Consider the following 18,499-nt stretch of genomic DNA (forward strand, 5'->3'; position numbering starts at 1 on the left):
CAGTCGTTTTCATGCTCTGAAAGGTGAACGGGCGGACTCTCCTGCAGCAAGTGATGGTTGTTTAAAATGTCCCAGTGAATGTGGATCCTGTCGTGTGAGGGACACAGGCAGCCAGACACTCCTGCCCTCCCTTTACCCCAGTGTCAGTACAGTCACAAGCACGCTTCTGAAAGAGAGCACGAATTGCATTTTTTAATGGGTTTTGAAGGTATACCAAGGTGCTTAGAACTAAGGTGCACATCTGTGTATATGTAAAAAGACAAATGAACCATGTAGCTAGTACAAAATCTGTTCACTTTAAAAATCTGGTCAGGAAATGTCGTCATACATACATGTAACAAATGCTGTTAGAGCGCCCTGCTTCAAGAATTAAGTGTTGACAGTTATTAGGGTATTGCAGTCAAATCAAAGTTTCTTTGGAGTGTGGGGTGAAAGTATACCAAAAGATTAAGTGTTTATTACTGTTGCAGTTGTGGATAATTGTTACTTTCTTCCTGCTAATCTTTATCATTCTTTTTTTTTCTTTTTTTCTTTTTCTTTTGAGACGGAATCTCACTCTGTTGCCCAGGCTGGAGTGCGGTGGCGTGATCTTGGCTCACTGCAACCTCTGCCTCCTGGGTTCAAGCGATTCTCCTGCCTCAGCCTCCCGCGTAGCTGGGACTAAAGGCACGTGCCACCTTACCCGGCTAATTTTTGTATTTTTTAGTAGAGACAGGGTTTCACTGTGTTAGTCAGGATGGTCTTGATCTCCTGACCTCGTGATATGCCCGCCTTGGCCTCCCAAAGTGCTGGGATCGCAGGCGTGAGCCACTATGCCTAGCCCATTCATTTGTTTTATAGTGAACTTGTTTTTGTAAGAAAGTATTATAAAAGCTTGTGAAAGAACTGTGTAATCTTAAAAAAATGAGTTTTTAGTGTTTGAGCTTTCTATGTTTTAGGAAATTATGTTTCAGGTTTTTTTCTCAGAGACTTTTATGTGGTATTTATAATGGTGAAAACTCATTTCTTTCCTATCAAGAAATCTCCCAGCAAAACCAGCTGAAGAAGCTCAGAAGCACAGACAGCAGTATGAAGAAATGGTGGTTCAGGCCAAAAAGCGAGGTAATGGGGTTCACACTTGCTGGGTTAAATCGGGCAGCACAGGATTTGTGTCTTTCTGGTTATTTTCTTTTTACTATTTAGAGTCATAGAACCTGAACTTCAGTCCTTGAAATTTGTAATCTTCCAAAAAGAAAAAAATGCATGTGGAAGGCCCCCACAAGTGAAAACGGGGCCGCAGGGTGGCATGGGCGGGCCACAGGGACTCGGGGACGTTGAGGCAGGCTAAGAGGAGAAGCAGTGAGACCGCAGGATTTGCTGGGAGCCTCCCAAGGAGACCTCTCTCATCCCAGAAGCCCCCCGAGGCTGTCCTGGGTGGGCTGTAAAGCCCCAGGCTTTGGAGCAGGGCGCCTGTGTCTTGCGTGGAAGGTTACTATCCATTCCTGGTAGCTTTATTCAAGAGAAAAGCACTTTGAACTGACGTGAGAAAAGTGACTGTGTAAGAAAGAAATACTAGACTACAGAACGTTTCAGCCATCAATGGTATGTACATTTATTTCCCTCTCTGGGTTGTTTTTTAAGTTTCCAAGAAGATGTTTTGATAAAATTCCTTGCAACACTTAAACTCTTTTTCTAGGAGATTTTAAAAATATATAACATGGATGTGAGGGCATTCTGGCTGTCATATCTGTCACTCCATTGATCACCAGGGTTGATTTGGCTGATCTGCTGGCTAGCCTGGTGTCCCCTTCCCCACTGGCACTCCATGTGGGTCCCTCCTGAAGCTGTGTGTTTGGTCAAAGAGAATGACCATCCCCGATAGAGGACCGGTCTTCAGTCAGGGTGTATGAGTAGCTGCACTCCCCTGCTGGAGCCTCCAGACAGGCTCCATTTGTAAGAAAATGTACAGTCGTCAGGCTTCCAAGACTCCAGACACATCCAAATGAGGCACTGCATGTGGCAGTCTGCCTTTCTAAAAATAAAAATAAAAAAGACCAGGCACGGTAGCTCACGCCTGTAATCATGGCACTTTGGAGGGCCAAGGAGGGTGGATCACCTGAGGTCGGGAGTTCGAGACCAGCCTGACCAACATGGAGAAACCCTGTCTCTACTAAAAATAAAAAATTAGCCAGGTGTGGTGTAGCATGCCTGTAGTCCCAGCTACTCAGGCGGCTGAGGCAGGAGAATCTCTTGAACCCAAACCCGGGAGGTGGAGGTTGCAGTGAGCCGAGATCATGCCACTGCACTCCAGCCTGAGCGACAGAGCAAGACTCTGTCTGAAAAAATAAATAAATAAAAATATATAACAATGTGGTGTATATGTACAGTGGAATAATATTTGACCTTAAAAAGGAAGGAAATTCTGGCACATGCGGCCACATGAAGGAATCTTGAAGATACCCTAAGTGAAACCAGTCAATCCAAACAGGACAAATGATGTGTGATCCACCTCTGTGAGGCCCCTAGAGCAGTCCAACTCACAGACAGAGGGTCGAATGGTGGGTGCCAGGGGCTGGGGAGACAGGGAGTGGGGAGTTAGTGTTTGATGGGGACAGTTTCATTTGGGCCAATGAGAAAGTTCTGGTGATGGATGGTGGTGTGGTTGTGCAGTCGGAATGTTCTTAATGCCACTGAACTGTATAGTTAAAATGGTAAATTTGACCACACACAAAAAGAGTATATGTAAACTAAATGCATGGTATTTCTCAAAGTTGCTATTTGTAGATTAAGAGTAATGCTCAAGGCTGGGCGTGGTGGCTCACACCTGTAATCCCAGTACTTTGGGAGGCCAAGGCAGGCGGTCAGGGGTTTGAGACCAGCCTGACCAACATGATAAAACCCCATCTCTACTAAAAATACAAAAATTACCTGGGTGTGGTGGTGGGTGCCTGTAATCCCAGCTACTCAGGAGGCTGAGGCAAGAGAATCACTTGAACCTAGGAGGCGGAGGTTTCAGTGAGCCAAGATTGTGTTCGCTGCACCGCACCCTGGGTGACAGAACAAGACGTCAAAAAAAAAAAAAAAAAAAAACCAGTAATGTTCGAGCTGTTGGAGTCAGCATGGAGCCTGCATTTGGAAGGGGATAGGGCTGGGAGCACAGGAGGGGCTTCTAGTAATGTGCGGTTGTTTTGATCAGGATGGTAGTTTCAGGGATTTTTCTGTTTTGTAGTAACTGAATCATGTTCTTTTTTTTCTTTTTTTCTTTTTTTTTGAGAGAGAGTCTCGCTCTGTTGCCCAGGCTGAAGTGCAATGATGCTATCTCACCTCACTGCAACCTCTGTCACCTGGGTTCAAGCAGTTCTCCTACCTCAGCCTCCCAGGTAGCTGGGACTACAGGCCCCTGCCATCACGCCCAGCTAATGTTTGCATTTTTAGTAGAGATGGGATTTTACCACTTTGGCCAGGCTGGTCTCGAACTCCTGACCTCAGGTGACCCGCCCTTCTTGGCTTCCCAAAGTGCTGGGATTACAGGCGTGAGCCCCCGTGCCCAGTCAACTGAATCATATTCTTCTTTGTGTACTTTCCTGTATAGATGTTACACTTTGCAGGCTTACTAAAGGGTGGATAATGCCTGACCTTCTGGAGTCCATCTGGTGCAAAGTGAGCCCTGGAGCTGATGCTCGCTCTGCTTCAGGGCCGTTTTCCTGGTGTGTTTGCAGTGTGACAGGAAAATCACCTTGCCTGGAAATGGTCCATATCAGTTAGTAGATCGTTGTTTTTCTAAATTGTGATTTCTAGAGCTGAAAGAAGCCCAGCGGAGGAAGAAGCAGCTGGAAGAAAGATGTAGAGTCGAGGAAAGCATTGGAAACGCTGTGCTCACCTGGAATAATGAGATCTTACCTAACTGGGAAACAATGTAAGACATGGCTCTGGGTGCGGCTGAACTGCAGAGCATTTCTGTCTAGAATCTGTGGGCCACAGCCGTAGTCGTCATAGCCAGCAGTGACACCCTGGATGCAGCGAGTTGAAGTTGCGTCATCTTCCTTCCCTCTACCCTGGCTCAGCCCGCGCCATCCCTTGCTTGGAGACTGTGATAATCTCTTCTCCTCCCTTCCAGTTCACCTTCTTCTCATCTCCTGAGCCAGCTTCTAAAGCATGAGTTGGTGTCACCTCCCTTAACCTAGAATTTCAGTAACTTCCTGTGACTCTCAGTACACAGTTTGAACCCTTAGCTTAGCGGGCAACACCCTTAGTGAGGTGGCCTTCCTTCCTCAGCAGCCTCACCCTCGGATGCCTCTCCTCCACTTGGACAGAGCCCTCTCCCTAGGGAGCCCTCCATAGGTGTTACTGCTTTTAAACCTGGGGCCTCACATGTTCCAGGCCCTGTGCCCAGAATGCTCTTGTCCTGTACCTCCTCAGCCAGCTAACTCCTGTGTGCTCTCCAAAGCTCAGGGAAGACCTTGCTGCACCTACCCTGGCTCTAGGGCCCTGTGGTTCTCTGTGCACACAGCTGTCTGTTTAGGCCGCTGTGTTCCTCTCTTTGAGGATAGTGACTCCAGTGTCCAGTAGAGTGCACCTGGCAGAGTCTGGCAGCTGCTGCCCTCTTTACATCTGAGGGGCAGCTGTGGATCTTGTTTTTATTCTCGTGTTCAGAACGGTGGGGGCCAGTGTGCAGGCGGAAGTCCCAGGGCTGCACACAGAGGCATTTGGGGAGCTTGGATGCCGGCTTCTCTTCTACTCTCGTCCCACATGTCAGCACTGCAGGGGTCACACGGCCCTTCTCAGGGTCTCCACTAGGAAAATATGCTCAGAGCAGGCTTTTTAAGGCAGTGTCCTCAAAAGGATTGATGCTGTCAGGAAACGCTTTATACCCGTTCTCACAGGGGATCTAGTAACAAGAACAGAGGTTCTCAGAATGCTTACTGCTCCCACCGAGGGAGACCACTCTGGTCCATCCTACAGGGCTCTGGGTTGGATGTGGTCTGAATGCATTGCGTACAGACCCGCAGCAGCTCCCGCTGACTGCACACAGACGCTGCCTGGCACTGTTCTGGGTGCTTTTGTACTTTATCTCACTTCATCCTCACAGTAGCCCTTGGGTGTAGGTTTCATCATCTTGACTTTCGAGAGGATGGTGTAGGTTTAGAGAGGACAGATGATTTGTCCAGATTCCACAGGTAAAAATGGAGTTAGGATGCAGCCTGCTCTCTGCAGCTTCACGTCTGTGCTCCCCACGATGCTGCGTTCAGAGGCACCACGTGGGCCTGGTTTGCCCAGGCTGTTGCCCAGGCTGTGTGTTCCTTGTCCCAGCAGAGCTGAAGGAATCTGTACAGTCCAGAATGTTCTGAGTCAGCAGTTCTTCTCTGCAGTTAGAGCGTGCCAGCTCACATCTGGGCGCTGGGCCTGTATTGGCGGTGCGGCAGCCGTCTGCTGACTCTGCTGGGGTCTGCTTCTGTCTCCAGTGCTGCCGCAGTGCCGCCTGGCACTCCTCACCTACTCTCAGCTATGTGCTGTTCCTGTAGGAGGCCAGGCCATTGCTCTTTCCTGTGTTTTCTGCTCAGAAAGTCCTTCCCATCCTTCATGTGCCCAGGTCAGTCAGAACTTGGCTCTAGAGTGTGCCTGGGCCTCCGGTTCGTGGTGTCCCGTGCTGTGCTGTGCTCTTCCATACCTGCCACGGCAGCTGCCCAGCAGAAGGAGATTGTTGATTTGATCTTTACAGAGCCTTAAACTCTCAGCTTTCTGAGGGCAGGGGCTGTGCTTGCTAATAACGGTGCATCCCAGCTCTTGGTGCTTCGGGGCTAGGCACGCAGGTAGGCAAATGTCTGTGTAGAACAAACTCAAACTCTTGCTTCCATTTTTGTCCAGGTGGTGCTCTAGAAAAGTTCGAGATTTATGGTGGCAGGGAATCCCTCCAAGTGTGAGAGGCAAAGTCTGGAGCTTAGCCATTGGCAACGAGTTAAATATCACCCACGGTGAGTGGCCTGCATGATCCTGGGGAGTCCACCCCAGGCCCTGTGTCTTCTCTCCCTTTTGCCCTGTTGGAAAGAAAGGCAACCATTGCCATGAATCTGTGTCTTTTGAGAGACCAGGAGACTGTATCCTTCAGGAGAGAGGGGCAGGCGAGAGGCCTGCGTTTAGTGCTGTGCACTCCAGTTACCTGAAAGCTCAGTGCAGGAGCCCTTGAGTAGAGGAAGCGTGGAAGACGGGGCTCAGAGCATTGGGGAGGTGCCTGAGCTTCACGGATCCAAGTCCTAGGAAGGCAAGGCTTGACTAGGAAGTGAGTGTGGAAGGGGCAGGTGGTTCTTGCTGTGAGGGTGTTTGTTGTACTGGGGTGTCTGTTGGTATTTTGTGGGATTTATTTCAGGCAGCCTTGGAGGGGACAACATACTGTTCTGGGACTGGGGTCCTTGGGGCTCTGGGGGTTTGTCAGCTGGGTGAAAACCATGCTCAGTGATCTCTCGCTGAATTGCATCTACTCAGTTTGCATGTACACCTCCTCCCTCAGACTGAATTCGCTTCCCCACATGTCCCGAGCACTCTGCAGCGTGTCCAGTGTGTAATAGGTGCCGTGAGCCCACAGTCTTCAAATTAAGTGATTAATACTGGCAGCCATTCTTTTCACTTCTGCCTCCATGCCTGCATTCTGAGTTGTGGAAAGACGGGGCTGCCCTCCTGCTGTTTCTGGGGCCTAGGACCTGCCTGGGAAGTTGATGATGTGGTTTTTATGCTCATGAAGGCCTCGAGTTTAAACAGTTGGTTGGTATCTTCGCTCTCTAGTTGGGGTTTTGATTGTTGTTCTTATCTTGACAGGCCAGCTTAGCCTCATCCCAGGCAGGGTCTCCCCTCGTGGAGCATCAGCCGGCTGGCTGGTGACTGGCTTCTGTGCGGTGCAGTCCTACAGAGGAACGTGGGGGCCCAGAACTTCCTCTTTCGGCTAAATCCATACCTACCAAAACTTTGTTTTAACTTGTCTGTGTCAGAAGATGAATAACATTTAACTTGTGGAAATGGATTTTTGAAAGCATCCTCAGAAGTTGAGGTTTGGAGAAAGTACTGAGCATTTATTTCTAAACTCTGTCTCTGCAGATTGGATGGAATGCACAGTCCTTTGTGTGTGTGTTTAATTTGTGTTTCTCACGGATGCCTGGGTGGATTTTATTTAAATTAAAACCTATGGACCATATTGTTTTGGATTGGGCAAAACCGCTGATGAATCAGTTACATGTTTAGACACGAGTCTTAGACATTTGTCCGAACCTTGGTATTGGCTCGATTTGTGTTCATTGTGTCCGTCTTGTATTGTGAGCCGGGCAGTGTCAGTGGCCCCCACTAGCACTGGTGCTCAGGAAGCTGGGCCCTCACCTACTGTGCTCTCTGCCTTTTCACCCTCACCCAGCCTAGGTCTCTGCATGTGGCAGGCCCTTAAGAAACGCCTGCCATGTGAATGAATGCCGCCTTATTGGGTCCTGCTTAATCTCGGTTTTACTACATCTCCAAGCCAGTGTAAGAACACAAACTTGATTGCTGAGTACCAAGAATCATATTAGGTTTTTTACTTATGGATCTTATTTAATATCAACAGTGCGACCTTGACCTCATTTTCCTCTAGAGAAGGCTCAGCATCCTGGAAAGGCTGGGACTGTGCCCAGGACTCTGATCCTAGCCCAGGCTAATCCTAAAGCCCGTGTTCTGACTTGGAGAGCCCCAAGGTTTTGCTCTTGTGGTTGTACAATTGGAAACTTAGTGAAAGTCAACCTAATAGTACTATTAAAACTTCACTTTTAGGGCCTCAGTCAGTCTTGTGCTTTGACATTGGAGCAGGGGGTCTGGGAATAAGGTGTGGTAGCCATCCAGCCTCCAGCATTCCCCAGATACACACCAGTAAAACCATGGGGGAGAATCCTAAAACTCTTGACACTTTGACCATTGAACCCCGAGGCTGGTAGCCTGTGTGACTTAACTGTCAAACTTCTCACTTGGGAAGTGATTCCCTGGTGGCCATGGCCACACAATGGTATTCATCCACCTTTGGCCAAAATGACCAAAGCTTGGCCTGCCTCCTAGAGGCTGACAGCAGGTGGAAGTGCCACCAGGTGCATGAGGCACCCGCGCAGAGCAGTGTGGGATTGTCCTGGGAGCATACATGCTTACTTACTCCTTTGGACACTGGTACTATAATAGTGAAACTAGAATTTGGATTACATTTTAATAAAATAGTGTACACTGCCCAGAAGGCAGATGTGCTCTGCTGTATTTTCCAAAAGTAATCATGGGAAAAATAAAGTGCTCAAAATTCCATGGGTAGCTGCAATTAAAGTCTCAGTGATAGACTAGTGATTGCGTGTAACCTGAGACATCTGGGAGCTGATCAGGACCATCAGAGCCAGAGTGGTGGCAGGTGCAGCGGCTCACGCTTGTCATCCCATCACTTGAGGAGGTTGTGGTGGGGAAATCACCTGAGGTCAGGAGTTTGAGACCAGCCTGACCAACACAGCCAAATCCCACCTCTACTAAAAAAAAAAAAAAAAAAAAAATTCACTGGGCACGGTGGTGTGCACCTGTAATCCCACCTATTCAGGAGGCTGAGTCAAGAAAATCGCTTGAATCCAGGAGGCAGAGGTTGCAGTGAGCCGAGATCGCGCCACTGCACTCCAGCCTGGGTGACAGAGCAAGACTCCATCTCGGGGAAAAAAAGAAAAAGCCAGACAACCAGGAAGCACCTGAGACTGGGCTGTGTCGGGGAACAGGGCACTGAGAAGGAGCTCTGTGGGTTCAGCCTTCACACTTGTCCTTGAAAGCAGAAGGGAGCATGGATATACCCATGGAGGTCTGTGTATGCTAGTGAAGTCGCCTTGTTTAACTATTACCAAACCACCCAAAGAGGCTGTCACAAAAATAAGTTGTAAATATGGGGGTTTGGAGGCTGTCATGAGCCTTCTCTGCCAGCAAGAGTCCTGTGTTTTGCAGCTTCTGTGTATTCCTGGGATCTCCCCCACCCCTGCTCCACTGCCAGGCAGCAAGACGAGGAGGCCTGTGCCAGGTGGGGGCAATTGCATCATGTCCTTACTTGAAACCAGATGATTCTCTGCTGGTCCCTCCTTCCCTCCCTCGGTCAGGGAGACATTCATTGATTGAGTTGCTCTGTGTCAGTTCCAGTGCTGTGTGTTTTGGATACAGAGGGAGGGAGAGAGCTTCACCGTCTTGCCCCAGGGATCTTGCGGTCTGGGAGAGGCAGTAGACAAGTCACAAAGACCAAAACAAGGCAGTTTTGTGGTTGGGTTGTGTCATAGAAGTAAACAGTGGTGATGTGTTTAATCTTTCTTTGTTTAAGGCTGTGTCTTTAAACAATAAAATTACTTTCAGGCCACGTTGGGGGGAATTGTTTAAGTAACCTATGAAGTGTGCATTAAGCCTATTGTAGTTGAACTTAAGTATTTGAAGGAAATAGTACTATGTTCTGTGGTGTTTTGATGAAAAATACTCACATGTGCACATAACACTTACCCAGAGGCTTTTCTTCCAGAGCTCTTTGACATCTGTCTTGCCCGAGCCAAGGAGAGGTGGCGGTCCCTTAGCACGGGAGGCTCTGAAGTGGAGAATGAAGGTAGAGTCTCTTCTAAAACCAGCGAGCTGCTGTGGTCAATTGTGTTTGTCATTCTTTATTACATAGTGAAGAAAATTGACTTTACGGTTGTGATGTGGATTCATAAAAAGCTCCACGAGAAAAGGGTTCTTTTTTTTTTTTTAAGCAAAAATTAAAGGTAAAAAGCTTTCATAAGAAATTGGCCGAGTGTGGTGGCTCATGCACTTTGGGAGGCCAAGGTGGATGGATCACCTGAGGTCAGGAGTTCGAGACCAGCCTGGCCAACATGGCGAAACCCTGTCTGTACTAAAAATACAAAAATTAGGCTGGGTGCAAGGGCTCACGCCTGTAATCCCAGCACTTTGGGAGGCTGAGGTGGGTGGATCACGAGGTCAGGAGTTCACGACCAGCCTGGTCAACATGGTGAGACCTCGTCTCTACTAAAAATATAAAAATTAGCCGGGCGCGGTGGCTCAAGCCTGTAATCCCAGCACTTTGGGAGGCCGAGACGGGCGGATCACGAGGTCAGGAGATCGAGACCATCCTGGCTAACACGGTGAAACCCCGTCTCTACTAAAAATACAAAAAACTAGCCGGGCGAGGTGGCGGGCACCTGTAGTCCCAGCTACTCCGGAGGCTGAGGCAGGAGAATGGCGTGAACCCGGGAGGCGGAGCTTGCAGTGAGCTGAGATCCGGCCACTGCCCTCCAGCCCGGGCTACAGAGCAAGACTCCGTCTCAAAAAAAAAAAAAAAAAAAAAAAAAAAAAAATTAGCCAGGCATGGTGGTGGGTGCCTGTAATTCCAGCTACTCTGGAGGCTGAGGCAGGAGAATCACTTGAACCCGGGAGGTGAAGGTTGCAGTGAGCCAAGATCGCGCCACTGCATTCCAGCCTGGGTGATAAGAGTGAGACTCTGTCTCAAGAAAAAACAAAAATTAGCTGGGCTTGGTGGTGTGCACCTGTAATCCCAGCTATTTGGGAGGCTGAGGCAGGAGAATCGCTTGAACGCTGGAGGTGGAGGTTGCAGTCAGCCAAGATCTCACCACTGCACTCCAGCCTGGGTGACAGAGCAAGACTCCCTCTTAAAAAAAAAAAAAAAAAAAAAAAAAAAAGAGAAAGAATGAATTAGAACATCCCAGTTCCTGAGAGGTATTTGTGTCCTAACATGCTGGAGGGCCGGTCATAACCAGTGTCACTCCCTTTAAAGTTGTTCATGTGACTTCCAGTAGCCTGGTGTCTGGGATTAGTTGAATACTGTCTTATAGAGGAGCTCAGAATTACAGAGACAAGAACACTGCATGTTTGCTAGATTATGCCTTTAGCATTTTCCATAACACACAAGAATGATTACTTCTGTTGGTTATTCTGTTGGTTACGAAGTACATGATTTTACTGATCATTTTTATAGTCTATGTGGTATTAGAATTCAAAAAAGTATAAAACAAATTATTTATGATTACTTGTTAGAAATATTATACACTGGCTGGGCACAGTGACTCGTGCCTATAATCCTAGCACTTTGGGAGGCTGAGGTGGGCAAATCACTTAAGGCCAGGAGTTCAAAACCAGCCTGGGCAACAAAGAAAGACCCTGTCTCTACAAAAAGATAAAAGAAAAAAGAAATATCACACGAGTATAATACTGCATTCGTTTCTGCATCTAGTGGGTTTACACTGAAGATGTTAAAGATGTGTGACGTGTGTGTGCATGTGTGTTTATGCTTGGAGTTTCTTTGTGTTTATTCTCCTACTTGTCCTTGCTTTCTACTGATTGTTATTGGTGAGAGGTATTATGTCAGATTTTGATATCAGATGCTAGAAAACACCTAATGAATACCTGATATCTAATCTAGAATTAGCTGGTGCTGTGTTCTCTAAGAAACCCTGCAATCTGTTAAATACTCTGAGGCTGCACTGTGAGTCAAGATGTGATTACGTCAGTGTGCTTCTGAAGAACCTTTTTGCGTCTTTCGTTCTTGTAAAACTTCAGAGGCTCATAATTGTCCTACATTCGTGCCCTTGAGGAATGTAATGATTTTTGGCATCTTTTGACAGATGCTGGTTTTTCAGCAGCAGACAGAGAAGCCAGTCTGGAGCTTATTAAACTGGACATTTCTAGAACGTTTCCTAATCTCTGCATTTTCCAGCAAGTAAGTAGGTGGTGACTTGTTGCTTTCAAATACGTTTTGTCTAAAATTCATAGATGCTGAACTGCGTATATTTGTTGTCAAGTTTGAAAGGTACTTGGGTTTTTGTGGGTGTTAGGAGGTAGGGTGGATGTTACTGTTAAATACATTTAGACTTTTTAAAATAAGTAAGTGATCCTTTCCAACAAATATTTACTATGTCCATACTTGTGCTCCAAAAGACGATTCTGTCTTCCTCTTGAGATACATGTCTCGGGGCCCTCTGGTCTGAGAGGGTGGCCATGGGTGGCTCTGGCTCTGTCTCCTGGTGCTTTCCTGGACACTCCTCTGCTCTCAGGACTGTGTGTAGCAGTCTGTGCTCAGCAAGGCCATGGCGGTGTGATGGGCTTCGGCTCAGATGAGCCCAGTGCAGTGAGCCTGTGTGAGAAAGGGAAATCTCTGGCATCCAAGGTGGGTGGCCAAGCCAGGGTGACAGGTTTCTGAGCAGGTGGACCAGGAGAACAGTACAGCTGAGGGACAGAAGCCGGCTGTGGGAGATAAGACAGGCTCCTTGGGTGGCAGGAAGAGCAGAGTGGAACCTCCTTGTGGGCATCTGAGCGCAGGACAGGGCTGCTAGCGGTAGGTTGTGGGGTTATCTGAACTGAACTCTATTTAGAGACCTTCTATTCTTTGAGCCAGCAGACATTGATCTGGGGGTCTTTTGACCCCTTTCTTGTCTATAACGGGTTTTGCGGCAGGGGGGCAGTTCTTGCAGAATACCTCTGCGCCTGTCCCTCATCTGTTCTCACTGCCTTTACTCAGTCAGGTTCTCGTCTTTGTGGATTTCCATGTGGGTCTTCAGAAATTTTTTCAGAAGAGGAAACAGGGAATCTACAAAGCTACCAGCAGCCTTGGTCCTGGTGTCTGGTGCATGAGCCCGATGAGCACCCCACTGGCTTGCAGTAGCTAGTTGACTAGCTAGGAGCCTGTTTCCTGGAACCCTGCTTCTCCCACAGGGCAGATTTCAGCTTCTCTGCCCTTTTCCCCCAGTTCGTCGCCATAGGCCTCAGTGCACTCCATGCTTTGCGGCCCCTGCATCGCTCTCTTGGAGCTGCTCCTGTTTCTTGCCCTTGGAGGGGAAAGGCTTTCTTCCCCCCAGCCCAAAAGGCCCTTCCCCACCCTCCACCCACGGTTCACGTGCCCCTCACCCCGCTGTCCAGGAGAGGCAGCTTTCTAGAAAGGAGTTTCACCTTTGATTTCAAACAATTTGGGCTTTAATCACAGAATGCCTTTTCACTAGCTTTGGGCAGATCCATCTTTTTGAGCCTTGGTTTGTTCATCTGTAACATAGGATGATCATACCAGCCTAACAGGGCCGTTGACAGTACTTGGCAGATAACAGTGCTTGTTGTTATTAAATCTCTTTGAACGTAATTTGAAACTAAAAGAACTAAATCCAACCAGAGGTCAAAGAGCCATATCCTACCAGGTGGCGGCAGAAGTGTGTGATGGAAGAGGTGGTGGGTAGAGGCCAAAGAAGTTTCTTTCCAGGTCCAATGTAGGGACCTCTCAGCCCTGGTAGAAAGTAGCTTAGTAACCTTTCTAATGAGCAGAGATCGAGTTTGCTAAAAAGAAAGCAAAGAACAGTTGAGGGGAAGAGCGGGGGAACTGAGATGTCCAAAAGCAGTTAAGGTCATTTATTATTTCTTCTTTTTTGAGACGGAGTTTCGCTTGTTGCCCAGGCTGGGGTGGAGTGGCACCATCTTGGCTCACTGCACCTCCTGGGTTCAAGCGATTCTCTTGCCTCAGCCTCCCGAGTAGCTGGGATTACAGGTTGCCCACCACCATGCCTGGCCAATTTTTGTATTTTGGGGAGAGAAGGGGTTTCACCATGTTGGCCAGGCTGGTCTCGAACTCCTGACCTCATGATCAGCCCACCTCAGCCTCCCAAAGGGCTGGAAATACTTAGGTGTGAGCCACGGCGCCCGGCTGCATCATTTTTTTCATTTAAGAAATGACATTTAGCACCAAAGTGAGATGGAAGGATCAAAATTACAATGGTAGAAAACCTTTGAAGTTAAAAACATTTAGATTTAAGAGAAGTTCATTGTGATGCTCTTATTTTCTTATTTAGCCTTGGCCTGGATAAAACTTTATTACAGTCACACTAGTCCTTAGACTGGCATTTGGTGCCACTGCAGACCCTCACCCCCACCCTAGCCCTGGATGTTGTCATTTTCACCCTCTCATTGCTGTTTTTCCTTTTGTCCCTCTGTGATGTGGAACTGTCTCTTCTTTTACTTAGCTCTTTTCACATGCTAGAATATGGTGGTCTGGGCCATGGCATTCTTTTGTAAGCCACCTGTGGTCACCTGTGGAGTGACTTCTTATCTCTCACTGTGTGTGATTTTTATTCCTTGTGTTAAATGTAGGTGCCTGGTAGACATAGACCATAAGTATTTGGGACTGAACCTGTCCTTTTGTAGTATCTTCTTACATGCTAACTTCAGCATGAGGCATCTCTGCACTTTCTTACGTGCTCCATTGGGAAAAAAATTCCAACACTTTAATTTTTGGAAGCAGTTATAAGAGCAAGTGGAAATGTTAGAGGGATGGAAGAGCTGGGAGAATGTTTAAACAAAATGGTAGCCACCAGGACTTAGAAGAGTATATTTCCTCAACTTGCCATTCAGAAAACCAACAGAAACAAGGAGAGTGATAAGCCTGGGAAGAGAGGCAGAAAGGATAGTCAAGATGTGGGGCACAGTGGGAGACGACCTGAGTGACACTGAGCAGTCACCTGCCTTGAAGAGCCCCTGTATACCTAGCTCTCCTGGTGGACTTTGAAAGGGAACACAGTTATACAGCAGGAGCCAAATAAAGGATATTTGGGGTGGTGCTCCTGCCTGGTCCTCCAGCTTCTTTTCAGTGCAGTTTCATAGCGTGAGCTGCAGACTTCCCTAGCTGTGAATGGGTAATTTGTTAAATTCCATATGCATATAGAGCTGCTGGCATCATGCTTGGCGTATTTCATAATGCTGAAAATAGCAGGAGTGGCAGTGGCAGCAGTAGTAGTATCGGATGTTCTTGTGAGCACTAACAATCCTTATGCATGTGTTGTTTTTGCTGTGTTGATCCTTTTAGGGTGGTCCATATCATGACATGTTGCACAGTATTTTGGGCGCTTATACTTGTTACCGACCAGATGTGGGTTATGTAAGTGAAGTTTCTCAGTATTTTATAATATTATTGTCTAAAAGGAAAGTCAGATATTGTCCAGCGCATGTTAGCTGCAAATGTCAACCCAGTGCCTTCGTTTTTGCCGAGGAGAATGAAAAGTCTCGTGGTAAGTGAGTTGACACAGTTCCCTCTTAAAGAAATTGAGTTGTCATCGCTGCTCTGGGGCATTAATCACATTTTAATCGAATGCAATTTTTATTTTTGGCATGTGGACTTTTTTCCAACATTAAATCAAAGAAGACTTAACCATGTTAAAAGCAGCAACCATTAAAACACTGCTGATACTTCTGTGGCTTCGCGGATGTGTGTGCGCACGCATGGTTTGGTCTTAAGCTTATTGAGATAGATACACGTGTGTACAGCACCAGGACACTGGACACAGGAAAGAGCAGTATTTCAGATGCTGTGGGCCTAAGAGGGCAGGTTTAGGGTTTTCTATTTGGGGGATAGGAGCAAGGGTGGGGACTGAAGGAGAGCAGGCCAGGTGGCTGGGGTGGCAGAGTGGTGGTTCTGAGTGAGGGCAGTTCAGCACTGGGTGGTCAGGGAGTGGGGCGGCTTAGGGGACCCTTCTAGTATGAGGGTGGTAGGTTTGTCTTTGCTAAAATGAGCGTGCTGCGGTGCCCTTGTGTCCACTGTGATTTTAATGTGCCTTTCCTTTCTCAGGTCCAGGGCATGTCCTTCATAGCGGCAGTGTTGATCTTGAACTTAGATACTGCAGATGCCTTTATTGCTTTTTCTAACCTTTTGAATAAACCCTGTCAAATGGCGTTTTTCAGAGTGGACCATGGCCTTGTGAGTATCCTCTGTGTTCGGGCCCTGGGTGCTGTGTGTGTTTAAATGTCAAGAGTTGCTTACTCGTCTGTGTTTTCAGTGGAAAAACAGAATTTATTTTCCCTCTGTGGAGAGATGTTTAGAGTAAGCAGCACTGCAAGATGGAGGGTGATTTTGAGCAGTGTATTGCATGGAAGCTTAAAAAGACATGGTTAGTAGCCATACGTCTGGGTTTCTTAATACGTTCTCTCAGAAAAACAGTACCTGGATTTTGGAAAATGTATTCTTTCAGTGAAGGAAGAATGTGGCTCCTGCTTAAGCACACACACTTGGTGTCAAAGTCACAGCTTGCTGGCAGTGCCCACGTTTGGACCTGTGAGGTAGAAAACGTTGTAACCGAGCTATGTTGCTGCTCATCGTCACCCTGCTTTGTGAAGCATGCCCACACTCAGGAGAAAGGAGACACGTTGAAGACCATACTCCTTTAGTTTTTGAAAGGCAGCCATTTGTTTAGTGGACTGTTCTAGTCTTTATGATACTGCATAAGTGGGAGGTGGTGACAGTGGGGGGTGGGGCTTACGTGCCTCCCAGATAAGCCCTCTGCACTGTTCCAGTGAGGAGATGAAGCTCAGAGTGAAGGGACTCGTTCAAGGCATGCATCTGGTAAATGGAGGAGCTGAGATGTGAATCCGTTCTGGTTCCTAAGCCTTTGTTCTTTCTGTAGCATAGACTTCACCAATTTAACAAGCCCATCAGTTTTTTTTTTTTTTTTTTTTTTGGCAGAGTCTTGCTCTGTCGCCCAGGCTGGAGTGCAGTGGTGCAATCTCAGTTCACTGCAACCTCCGCTTTCTGGGTTCCAGCGATTCTCATGTCTCAACCTCCCTAGTAGCTGGGATTACAGGTGTCTGTCACCATGCCCAGCTAATTTTTTGTATTTTTAGTAGAGATGGGGTTTTGCCCTGTTGGCCAGGCTGGTCTTGAACTCCTGACCTCAAGTGATCCATCCGCCTTGGCCTCCCAAAGTGCTGGGATTACAGGCGTGAGCCACCGTGCCCGTCCATCGTTGTCTTGATTTGCTGATAATGATTACCAGTACTTCAAGACTAAAATGATCTACTAGTTTAGATCATCTAGAGAGTATTTCTTCCTTGATATCTTAAGGTTTACTGAGTATGTCTTGCTCAGATAGTACGTACATAAAGTATTTAGAAGCTGTTGGTAAATTTGGTAGCTGTTACTGGAACTGTAAATTGGCAGAGTCCTTTTGAAAGACAACTTGGTATTAAGTATCAATAGCTGTAAATAGCATTGGTGTGCAGTTCTGCTCATAAGAATCACTTCTAAGAAAGTCATAAATGTGGACAAAGCATTATGCACAAAGATAGTCATGACACTTATTTACGATTGTAAATGTGAGAATCGCTGAAAATGGGGTTAGGAGAATGCAGAATGGTCAATTAAATTTGGTAAGTGATCAGTAGTGATGCTTGCAAAGAACTGCATTGTGAGGAAGTGTTCAAGATGTTAATTTCTTCAGTGTATGTGAGATAAAACATAAACTGTAGAGACTATTGTATTTGACAATAAGAGGAAAGAGGCCACAGAATTACTAGTGTTTATGGATTGTTGAATGATAGATTAATAGTGTTTATGTGTTTCCTAAGTTTTCTACAGTGAATGTTTACAGGTACGACTTTCATAATCAGGTAAAAACTTACCTTTCCACGAAAAGTAATGGTCAGAAACGGAAAATAAATCTTGAGGAAGCGTTCTTACTCTTGAAATAACTCATTGACACAGTATATACTTGCCTTATGTTGCTTGTGATACTAATTCCTGGAAATAATTCCTGCATGTAAATTTAATTTTATCTTTTTATAAATAAATGATTTCCATCTAAATTTCTGCTGATTTTGAAGATAAGACCCCAGCTTTCTCTTTGGAAACGTGATAGAAACTGCTTAGAAATCATGGCTTGTATTTTTAAGGAGAAACCATGGAGTCGTAATGTTGAGTGGGGTCTTCATGACAGCAGCAGGTTTTCTCCCTGGCAGCCCCACTGAGCTTAGGGCTGTGTAACTCTGCCGGGGATGTCCTGTGCGCTGGAGGATGCTGAGCAGCTTCCCAGCCTCCACATCCCCGTGCCAGCAGCACCTGCCCCCAGTTGTGACGACCAGAAGTATCTCCAGACATTGACCAATGTTCCCTTAGAGGCAAGACCACTCCCTTTTGGGATCCACTGTCTACAGTACAGCCCCTCCTTCAGATGCGCAGACACCAGAGTTGTGATCTGCCCCCAGGCGCCCAGGTGGCGAGCCCTGGAGCAGAACTGGGCCACCATCAGACGGGTGCTGCCCCCAGGTGCCCAGCTGGCGAGCCCTGGAGCAGAACTGGGCCACCATCAGACGGGTGCTGCCCCCAGTCCAGTCGGAGTTCTTTCTGCTGTCAGCACTGCTTCCCAGCTTTGTATGTTTCGTTTCCTTAAAAAACTGTCAACCGTTGAAAAGCAAGTTCCGTAAACTACGGGCTGTAACGCCCTCCTTTCCTCCTTTCCCTGTAGCGTTTCTCCCTCGTTGCATTCAAAGGTGTGCATCTGTCCGCTGGAGCGGTGCTGCCCTTGACTCAGACATGAGTCGTGCAGCCCCCTGGAAGTGCTAGGGGTTGGACGGGGTGTGCGTGCCTTTCCAGATACTTTTCCACAGTTCATACATTCCTAGTTTTTAGGATAGAGTGAGTCTGTACAGGCTCCACCTTTGTAGCAGGGCAGGCACAAATTCATTCCCAGTTTTACCATGAACGAAG

General features: G+C 47.2%; 1 protein-coding gene across 5 annotated transcripts in view; it reads left to right on the plus strand.

Annotated features, from left to right (window-relative positions):
- Positions 1-18,499, plus strand: part of TBC1D14 (TBC1 domain family member 14) — a 124,872-nt gene that overhangs the window by 84,972 nt on the left and 21,401 nt on the right. For 3 of the 5 annotated variants that reach the window (XM_008017992.3, XM_008017990.3, XM_008017996.3), the window contains 7 exons: positions 1,019-1,101; positions 3,778-3,895; positions 5,845-5,951; positions 9,503-9,583; positions 11,616-11,710; positions 14,831-14,902; positions 15,590-15,718. In XM_008017992.3, the coding sequence (XP_008016183.2) occupies positions 1,019-1,101; positions 3,778-3,895; positions 5,845-5,951; positions 9,503-9,583; positions 11,616-11,710; positions 14,831-14,902; positions 15,590-15,718 (685 nt within the window). The remainder of the gene's footprint in view (positions 1-1,018; positions 1,102-3,777; positions 3,896-5,844; positions 5,952-9,502; positions 9,584-11,615; positions 11,711-14,830; positions 14,903-15,589; positions 15,719-18,499) is intronic. The other 2 variants (XM_073012523.1, XM_073012524.1) reach the window with 2 other exon arrangements.

This window comes from Chlorocebus sabaeus, chromosome 27 (genome assembly GCF_047675955.1).
Source record: "Chlorocebus sabaeus isolate Y175 chromosome 27, mChlSab1.0.hap1, whole genome shotgun sequence".
Taxonomy (NCBI): Eukaryota; Metazoa; Chordata; class Mammalia; order Primates; family Cercopithecidae; genus Chlorocebus; species Chlorocebus sabaeus.